Raw genomic sequence first — 10,420 nt, forward strand, 5'->3', positions numbered from 1 at the left:
AAAAAGAAGCATGTGTTAATGTCATAAAACCTGCTACTTGCAGGAAAATCTTCAAAATTCTTCTTCATCATATTTTCTGCTCTTTGATTTTTTGCTGTCTTTCTCAACATGGTAACAGAGGCAGGGTGTATATCTCTAAATAAACAGAATATAACTGTTTTTCCATTGTCCTGCCTGACGAAGTGGACATAAAGGACCGGATTGGTTATAATGTAAGCACAATAACACAGAGTTATAAAGATACTTGAAAAACAACCACTTTTTGGCACAACACTGGGATTTGCATATTATTTTGTCACTATTTATCACTGTAAATAAACTCACTGTCTTTGTTTGGAAGAGTTTGGGTCTGCTCATTACCTCTGATGTGACAACATTTAAATGTACAGGATCATAAATTTATGCTGTTGGTCACTGAGGACTTACCTAATACAGTTATAGAGACAGTATTACTGTTCTTTGTATAACTGTTGCTCGTCCTGTGACCAGAGCACTGATATTCACCACTGTGACCTGTAATTGTACATTTTAATCTGTGGTTTTTGTAATCACTGTAGCGGATAAATTCTTGACCATCCTTCTTGATTATATATTTCCAGTCAGTGTCTTTTCCTTCATTCATGTCACATTTGAAGACAATGAACTCTCCAATGAAAAAACTGGACCAGTTGGGTTCAATCGTTAGCACAGCATCTAGAATCCAACACAACCACATCGTTAACAATCTGAAACATTGAAACATTTTATTTAGTCAAGAAGCAACATGTTCATAAAAATTATAAATGTGTTGCAAAAATGAGCAAAACCAGAAAGTGCTTAAAACTGATGCAGTAGGCTAAGATGAATCTTTACTAAATGAATAAAAAGAAGTAAAAAAAAAAAAGTGAAAACTGTTCAGTCACCTTGAGTGTGTCCAGTGCAGAGGAGTGTACAGAGCACTACAATAAAGACAGAGACTTCAGACATTATCAAACTAAACAAACCTTTCTTAGATAAACTAAACCAGCTCCACTCTGATCTAAGTCAGTCCACTAAAATCTAATCCAGTCTACAAACAAACATGTTGGTAACAAACATGAGTCCTCTGATCACATGACCTGAAATGGTACAAACGACTGATGCTCTGTTCTTCTTACTAAAACATGTTTATGGATCAGTATGAATCAAACAATAGGAGTCAGTGATGTACTCACAGAATAGGCCCAGCTCACAGAGCAAAGTGGCTCCCATCCTCACATCCAGCAGTGACACGTCTGAAAACTTCTACAACTTTCTGTAAAGACAGCGAGTGAAGCAGCAGCATAGCAGATACCAAAGAGCTGTGAAGACCACAAACACTTTTTATAAGTTTTTGCTTCCTTCCTTTTACACAGACAAAGCAAGAAGATCTGACCACAACATACTGTCACATGTTTATTGTCTCCTGCTGCTGCAGAGACATGTTACGCAGATTTTTTATGAGGAGATCACAAGTTAAAGTTAAATGTGAAGTCCTTTATTTTACACCCAGAAACACAACAAGAACAGAGCTCTGGCTGCACCTTCACATAACATAACATACTCCCTCTTGCCTCAAATACCGGGAACATTTTGGTTCTACAAGTTAATTGTTTATTTCATAATTACTTTGTGTAGTATGAATGATCATACGGGAGGTTTTTATCAGTAGGAAAAAGTGTAAAACCTGTGAAAATATAAATAAAAGTCCAAAAACTTTTTCTACTTGCTTGTTTGTGGTGAGCAGCAGATCAAATTGAGTAAGAATTATAAATGGCTTCATGCCACATTCAGGCCAGTGACTCATTTATGCACGCAGACACGAGCAATACCTCTGTGTTACATGCACACATTTCTGCATCTCTGCCATTTAAAGACACTTTGTACATAGTTTATTTTATGTAATATTCAATACTGAACTGTACATTTAGTCTTTTTCAAGAAGAAATTTTTCATTCAGTGTTTTCATAAAAGCCTTGTTTTTATGCATTCACTGCTAATAGGGAGAACGTATGAGGTTTAAAGCCTGGAAAAGTTTGAAACCTTTTATTCTCCACAATGGAAAATGGCTAAAAAATAAAAATGCGTATCACATTATCCATCTCCTAATTTTATAAATCCTGCATTCAGCTTTGCAGTCTCCAACATCAGTGAAATGTAGTCAGATGCTGCTCATTTTATGTGTTCACTTGTTACTTTTTCTGACACGCTTGCATTTAAATGCGGCTCCCCGTCTCTCTGCATACCTGGCCTGTACCACCGTCTTCAGAACGTCTGCCCTTCTTTCACATAATGGTGTGATCTCAGTCTTTGCATGTGATAGGCCGATTGTGTGCCCATAAAAATGAAGTTCCACCTCTTCCTGTATGTATCCGGTTGTTCAGTCTGACATCACTAGCCATGTCTGGGCCTAAACTCCGCTGCAGGTCCATATATCAAACGATCACTATGGCATTACTGAGAGTTGAAAAACTGTCTAAAGTCTTTCATCTTTAATAAAATGATCAGCGTTCTGCTCTACCAGGTGTAACAATTGAGTTTAACATCCAGGCATCCATGAAAACGGAATTTATGACATTTAACGGAGTTAGAAGTTAGCAGGATGTTAGCTCGCTAGCTTCTATCTAAATACAATATAGCATGTCCTGACTGCGGGGTTTTGGAAACAAATTAAAACGTACAGCTCTGCTATCACTTCCAGCATAAATGAAGACAGAAAACTAAACAGCAGTGACGTTTGTAGGGTTACTGAAGTTGGGCTAGCTGGTATTTAATGATGTGCTACGTGACCGCTAGCGACACAGCTATGTTAGCATAATATAAACAAGCTAACTTTTTTTCCACTCAATAAAAGTTAACGTGAGTGTTCTGGGTGGTCAGGAACAAATGTAATCGCATGGCAGGATGCTGTAAAAGGACCAAACTTCAGCCAGGAGAACAACTGAGATAATCCATCCACAATACGAGGTTAGTCATTCATATACTGCTGCATGGGCTGGGCTTAGGGTTGCCAACTCCCTGAAAAATAAATAAGGGACACCTCGTGGCCAGGGCCGGGCGACCCAGTTGTCTTCACCCTTCCCAGTGTGGTGAATTTTCTAGCTCTTTTTTGTGTGTGAAATTATTTTTTTAACCATTTGACTTGAAGTTGATTTAAGCAGATGCATATTCTATTCTTTGTGATATGAACACATGTGAAACAAATGATCATTTAGCCATTTATTTTTAGCTCAAAATTACAACATTAACACAGTAAAACAGGTCTCCTTCTTAAACAGAAGCCTGTCATGCTTAACTTTTGAGAATATAAGTAAATCTTTCTTTAAAAGAACTCTGTCCTGCTTAACTTAAAATAATAGAAAACAATAGAAAGAAAAACATTCTTGTAACAGTGCACATTTAGTGCATTTAGTACAATTGGCTTCAGTTGAGGTATTATTTCAGCTTTTCTAATAGTAATCAGCTGCTCCTGTTTGTAAACCCACTTGTTCCCATGATTACGCATCATAGCTCATCATCATTATTCATCTATGTATTACTTTTATGTATTAGTCATCTATTTGTTGTAATCATCTATCCTTGCAGTTGTTTATTACACAAAATAAGTTATATTATCACACTTCTGGCCACATAGCGCTGATATTCACTGCACATGCCCATATTAACTTTTTCCAGCCAGGTGTTTTCCTTTTCCCATTCTTCCCTTTCTCTGAGGGAAACAAACATTGCTGCTCTAATGCTGGGCTCACACTGTGCGGTTTTAGGCCCATTTTGAGCCGATTTTTGAGTGATCGGACCGATTTTGGCCTTCATCGTGCATCGTGTAGTGTACGTGGGGTAACGAGAAGCGATTAACACCTCACGACCAGCTCCCGATCATCAATCGCTCGTGAGGGTGTCACCACAGGCGCTCACACTGCTCACGCGCAAACACGTAAACGTCGGTGAAAAAGACGGAGCAGCACGGCTGTGCAGCCTGTGATCTGGACACAAGCGATGGAGGCACAACTTGTAGAACTTTGGAAAGCTCATCCGAGCCTTTTCCATGTGGCATCACAAAATTATCACGACCACAACAACCGTGAAAATAGTTGGATTTACACTGCTGCTCAATCACAGCTGCCTGATCAATGTTTTTCATTAGCAATTTAACAAAGTTGATGGTGGTGTGTGTTAGGTATTTTAGTACCATGGTAGCATTTACTGGATATTGTTTTATAGTGACATTATGCAGGAAAACTCTGTCATTCAATAAGGCCCCTTTGTTTTAGTTATTTTTCTCTTTGACCCAAGAATTGATGTGTGAGAATCACAGGCTGGTACAAGGTTGAAATACCACAGAGATCACTCCCTCAGCTACATTAGTTTCTTAATCTTTTAGGAGACGCCTGTTGAGGCCAAATGGTTTGTTTCAGATTTCACTAATGTAAGAACTCTTCGTTTTGTGCCTTGAAAATATGTCGCTGAGATAATCACAATTGTAGCTGAACTAATAAACTACACAAAGGATGCTTCTTCACCCAAGGGCAGGAAGACACTGCCTTATCTTGGTCTGTACTGGTTTAAACTGATAATCTGCTGTCTCATGAATTTTACCCTCTATATAAACTGTTGTACTTGTGAATAAAGTTGAGTCACTTTGGGAAGACAATCTAAAGCAGTCTCTGTTTTCTTGTTCTCCCAAGCTGCTCCCGAGCTGCTCGTACTAACACGCTGAATGGCATGCTTGAATATTACTTGAGAATATATTTGACTGTGTTACAGACTAAGGGACATTCTCTGCTGATAGGTGAAGGTACATTCTCTGCTGATAGACGTCCACGCCTCGGAGGAAGCCGATCCACGGAGTAGGCCCTGGAAACAGTTTCCTTCAATTTTGGTGTCAGAAGTGGGATCCTGACGAAGGTAGGCACTCGTCTTTTATTTTATAAGACTGTGTTATGCCTTTCTCAGTGATCCACATAGAAACGGGATACGCTGACGAGGCCTTCTTCGGTGGCCCACATAGTAACAAGTGGGATACACTGAGGAGCCTTCTTTAGTGGCCCACATAGAAACACAGGAAGTTGCCTGTTGTTTTGTAAATAAAAGCAGAAAGGACACAGGAAGTTGCCTGCTGTCATAAACTAAGAAGTTGCTCACCAGCAGAAAGGACACAGGAAGTTGCCTGGGGTCATAAAACGAGAAGTTGCTCGTTAAAAAGTGAGAAGTTGCTCACTAAAAAGATAAAATTGCTAGCAAAAAATCAAGTAACCTCAGGTGTGCCACAGCAAAAATAAATACTAACCTAAATCCTCCTAGCGTGTAAACCCCTCTGGAAATCACTGAACATGGGTCAGAATTATTCAAAGACCACAGACAGGTCCGATAAAAAATCTAAAGTACCTGTAAAACCAAAAATTAATAAAATACAAAATAAAGTCTCAAATAACGGCTCAGTACAACACCCATTTCCGGTTACGTGTAACCCACGTCCGCGAATCGGTGAAGACGTCCATGATCACGTATCCAGAACGTGTGGAAGTGCTTATGTGACTGACTTTGTTTACAACTTACGGACTGTAAGTTCAATGCATTCTAATTTATTTCCGGAGCCCTATCCCGAACGATTATCGCCAGAAAACAGGTCAGTAAAACTGAAGGCCAGTGCAGATACTACCACGAAAGCTAAAAGTGTTAAGATAAAGTTGAATTTTGATGTAGAAGGCTCAGAGGAAAGTGAGAAACTAATGTATGCAGGATTACCCGCTCCAGCACAGCAAGGAAGTTTCAGAGGACGGAAGGATAAAAGTAGAGATATGTGTTTTTATTGTGGCTCAGTTTTCCAGCAGCCGCAGACACCCAGAGCAAAAATGAATTTGTGTATTTCATTTAACATAAAGGGTGAAATGTTTGCTGACACTGATAACAGCTTATGTTTTCTCTGCCCTATGTACCGACATGATGGAGAAGGAACATCCTCTGTGTCAGCTGGACCCTCAGCAGAGAATGAACTCAACATCCTTTTTGTCCGGTACTCTATGTCACACACTGTGCCAAAAAAACGTGTACAGACGCCACTACCAGGTAATCCCATGACTGGGAGCCACACTTTTGTTTCTCTAAGGTCAAACAGTGATTTTGTCACATAACTCAGACATAGTTTATGACATAACTACACCATGTCGTCACATAGATCTAACCTACCCTATCGACTGTACTATTTCTGCACTTACCTTGCCAGCTGAATACCAGAATATGACATTGTGGTCTAAAAGTGAGAATGATATAGGATTTATTGACTGTACACTTTATCACGTACACCTATTAAAACACAACAAGCCAGTATATGTCAAGCAACATCCCATTTCCACGGAAAAAGCCGCAGCCCTAGATGTCATGATAGGAGATTTATTGACTACAGGAGTAATAAAGCCCACACTCCTGTCAATCCTGTGCCAAAGCCTAACAAACCTGGCGTATGGCGTTTCATACAAGACTTAAGGCAAATTAATGCAGTCAACATTCCTCTGCCACCTCTCGTTTCAGATGTTCACAGCATATTGATATGCATTGCATACACATTTTACCGTGGTGGATTTATGCTCCGCTCCTTTTTCTCAGTACCTGTGCATGAAGACACACAGCCGTTATTTGCATTCACACATAGAAATAAGCAGTACACTTGGACTCGTCTGCCTCAAGGCATGATAGACAGCCCTGCTGCTTTCTCAATGGTGATCTGTGCTACCCTGGACAGCTTTACTCCTCCAGGGCTGCACCCTGATCCACACGTGGATGACCTCCTCCTCTGTGCTCCGAGTGAAAAACTATGTCAAACTGCTACACACATGCTTCTCCAGCACCTCCAAAAGACTGGCCACAAAGCATCAGCAAAGAAAATGCAGTACTGTCAGACTTCTGTTCAATATTTGGGATTCACACTGTCTCACGGAAAACGTTCCATGACTGCAGACAGGGTCAAAGCTGTGACCTCCGTCCCTCGGCCCACTACACAGAAGGAAATGTTGTCCTTCCTGGGCATGGTGAACTATTGCAGACAGTGGATACCAGACTGTTCTTTTCATGACCACATTCTGCGTGAATGCTGCAAAAAAGACAAGCCTCCTCGAATACTGTGGTCCACAGAAATGACTGCCTCTTTCAATGCATTACAGGGAGCGCTGACCTCCGCCCCTTGTTTGGGTCTGCCTGACTACCACTTACCGTTCCACCTGTACGTCACAGAGAACGGCACAACCTGTGCAGGTGTATTGGCCCAAGAGCATGGCTGTGGCTACCGTCCAGTAGCCTTCTACTCAAAGGTGCTGCCAGCAGTAGTTCAGGGGATGCCGGCCTGCCTGAGAGCAGTAGCAGCTTGCTCTATCATGATAAGGGACTGCGAGAAGCTCACACTCTCACATGACACTATTCTACACACCAATCACCAGGTCACGACCATTCTAGCAAACATAACTACACAACACATGACCGCACAACGTCGCTCAGGTTATGAAGCTACACTGACTTCAACAGCAAATCTCACTATAAAAGCAAGCAGCACACCCAATTCGCCAGCACACTTACTTATTCGTATGCTGTGTTCCTCTGACCGACAGGATGGTTCAGACGACCCTGACGATCATGACTGCATGACACGTATACAGGAATCCACAGCACCATGTCCAGATTTAGAGCAAACACCTATCCCAGACTCAGTCATTGTTTATGTGGACGGGTCCTGTTCAAAACCAAATGTCTAACTCATTTCTTTGTGGCTATTCGGTGGTGACATTGCCTGACATCATACTAGAGGCTCACTCATTACCATTTCACTCAGCACAAAAAGCAGAGCTCATGGCTTTAATACGCGCCTGTGAGTTACATGTGGATAAGCGGGTAACAATTTACACTGATAGCCGTTATGCATTCGGTGTGGTGCATGACTTTGGCACATTGTGGAGACAGAGAGGATTTAGATCTGCTGATGGAAAATAAATTGCTAATTCTGATCTTGTGCAAAGACTTTTTCAGGCTATACAGCTACCATCGGCCGTTGCAGTTGTAAAAACGAAAGGACACAGTACAGCTGACACAGACGAAGCAACAGGTAATGCCTTAGCAGACGTGACAGCCAAGGCTGCAGCTCCCACCTCCGCAGGAAGTATTATCTGTGCCCCTACAGCTGCCACTTGTTACACTCCCAGACTATTTAGAAACAAATGTTGATTTAAAATTTATACAAGAGCAAGCCTCTGCATGTGATTACACCTGTTGGGAGAATAATGACTGTACCATAGATGACAGAGATGGCTTATACAAAATCTTAAGGGTTTGATTGCCCTCCCATATTCCCTGATGCCAGTCCTTGCCCGACATTTTCACTGTGTGAGTCATGTCGGACAAAGAGGGGTAATAGGGGCAATAAAATCAAGATTTGTAATTGAGAAAACATCACATGCAGTAAAAGCATATTAGCAACCTGTCTAACATGTGCACGAACTAATGTAGGAAAACCAAAAGCAAAACATCAGCATTTACCACAACCAGATTTTCCATTTCATACATTATGACTCCATCTGCAGTAACCAAATTATTTCCATTTGAAATAAGACTATTTCCAACACCATGGTCAGCTTCCAGAGGGGCACCGCTAGTAGAAGGTGATGTATATTGCATTGTCCACTGATGTTCACAACCTGGTAGAAAAACTGAATAATAACTATCAGAAAGTTTGTCTCTCTCAGCCTTTCCCCTCCACGGTTCCACAAGTGGAGACAAGGAGATGCGTGTTGGAGAAGTCACTAAAACCAAGGACACTCTGGGAGGCCGCGCGTGTTCCAGCCCCAGACTGTACTGGCAGTGACGAAGAACCAGCATCCTCACAGACGGACAACCTCAGTGGATTCATGCCAGCAGGGTTAAGACCAGCCCCACCAAACCACCTAAGGCGTCGGATCAAGTAGATGACGTCTCCGGCGAGCCAGCGCCCGGATTCAATACACCTATAGATGACGACTCAGGCGAGCCAGCGCCCGGATCCAATACACCTACACACACGCAATCACTGATTAACACACAACGTCTGAAAGAACAACAACAAGGTACTCAAACATCCAGCAGGAACAGAAAGCCAAAAGTACCACATGATGTCTAACCTGATAAAGCTAGACTCATTCCATCCTGATAATGGAGAAAATGAAATGCCCATTGTCATCACACGACGCTTATTCTGTGTCTCTCGAACCTGGGACCAGGCCAGGAGACGACTAAAGAACTGTCTTTTTTATATATTTAGGTTATTAATCATATCTACTGCATTAACCTTAGGATTTTTATTTACTATTTCGTATTGTAAAGTGCAACCCTGTTCAAATTTCTGCAAGCCACATTTTCAATGATAACCCATATAGCTACTAGTACAGCTACTTCAATGTATTTGCAATTAGCACAAATTGATCCTGAGGATGTGCCAGATGTTACCAATGATGTTCCTGATGTGTATATTGAACATTAGGTTGTGAACTATTACATTTTATGATTTGCTTTTTATATTATGTTATTACATTTGTGATTTTTCCTTTCTATTTGAGTTATTATTTTTAAAAAAATAATAAAAGAGGGGAACTGTTAGGTATTTTAGTACCATGGTAGCATTTACTGGATATTGTTTTATAGTGACATTATGCAGGAAAACTCTGTCATTCAATAAGGCCCCTTTGTTTTAGTTATTTTTCTCTTTGACCCAAGAATTGATGTGTGAGAATCACAGGCTGGTACAAGGTTGAAATACCACAGAGATCACTCCCTCAGCTACATTAGTTTCTTAATCTTTTAGGAGACGCCTGTTGAGGCCAAATGGTTTGTTTCAGATTTCACTAATGTAAGAACTCTTCGTTTTGTGCCTTGAAAATATGTCACTGAGATAATCACAATTGTAGCTGAACTAATAAACTACACAAAGGATGCTTCTTCACCCAAGGGCAGGAAGACACTGCCTTATCTTGGTCTGTACTGGTTTAAACTGATAATCTGCTGTCTCATGAATTTTACCCTCTATATAAACTGTTGTACTTGTGAATAAAGTTGAGTCACTTTGGGAAGACAATCTAAAGCAGTCTCTGTTTTCTTGTTCTCCCAAGCTGCTCCCGAGCTGCTCGTACTAACACGCTGAATGGCATGCTTGAATATTACTTGAGAATATATTTGACTGTGTTACAGACTAAGGGACATTCTCTGCTGATAGGTGAAGGTACATTCTCTGCTGATAGACGTCCACGCCTCGGAGGAAGCCGATCCACGGAGTAGGCCCTGGAAACAGTTTCCTTCAGTGTGTCTGTGTGAGTGAAAGACAGAGAGCGAGAGAGAGCGCGACAGATTTTCTGTTATAACCTTCATTTTATGTTGGCACAGTGTGAGCACTCAGGTCGCATCAGAGCTACGT

General features: G+C 41.1%; 1 protein-coding gene and 1 long non-coding RNA gene across 2 annotated transcripts in view; one reads left to right on the forward strand and one right to left on the reverse strand.

Moving 5' to 3' along the window:
* The window catches only part of LOC309703088 (Fc receptor-like protein 5), a gene marked incomplete at its 3' end in the record, with an annotated part of 94,517 nt that extends 93,276 nt beyond the window's left edge, over window positions 1-1,241 (reverse strand). Inside the window, exons 1-3 of the mRNA XM_082527791.1 lie at window positions 1,194-1,241; window positions 903-938; window positions 427-693 (exon numbers count right to left, since the gene is read on the reverse strand). Of these exons, the coding sequence (XP_082383917.1) occupies window positions 427-693; window positions 903-938; window positions 1,194-1,230 (340 nt within the window). The 5' untranslated portion in view covers window positions 1,231-1,241. The remainder of the gene's footprint in view (window positions 1-426; window positions 694-902; window positions 939-1,193) is intronic.
* Window positions 1,242-4,174: 2,933 nt separating this feature from the next.
* On the forward strand, window positions 4,175-10,084 carry LOC309697826. Its single transcript, XR_014273927.1, has 2 exons — window positions 4,175-5,623; window positions 8,724-10,084. It is a non-coding gene; the product is annotated as an uncharacterized lncRNA (long non-coding RNA).
* The last annotated feature ends 336 nt before the right edge of the window (window positions 10,085-10,420 follow it).

The sequence above is a fragment of the Aulonocara stuartgranti genome (genome assembly GCF_965226115.1).
Source record: "Aulonocara stuartgranti genome assembly, chromosome: 3".
Lineage (NCBI taxonomy): Eukaryota > Metazoa > Chordata > Actinopteri > Cichliformes > Cichlidae > Aulonocara > Aulonocara stuartgranti.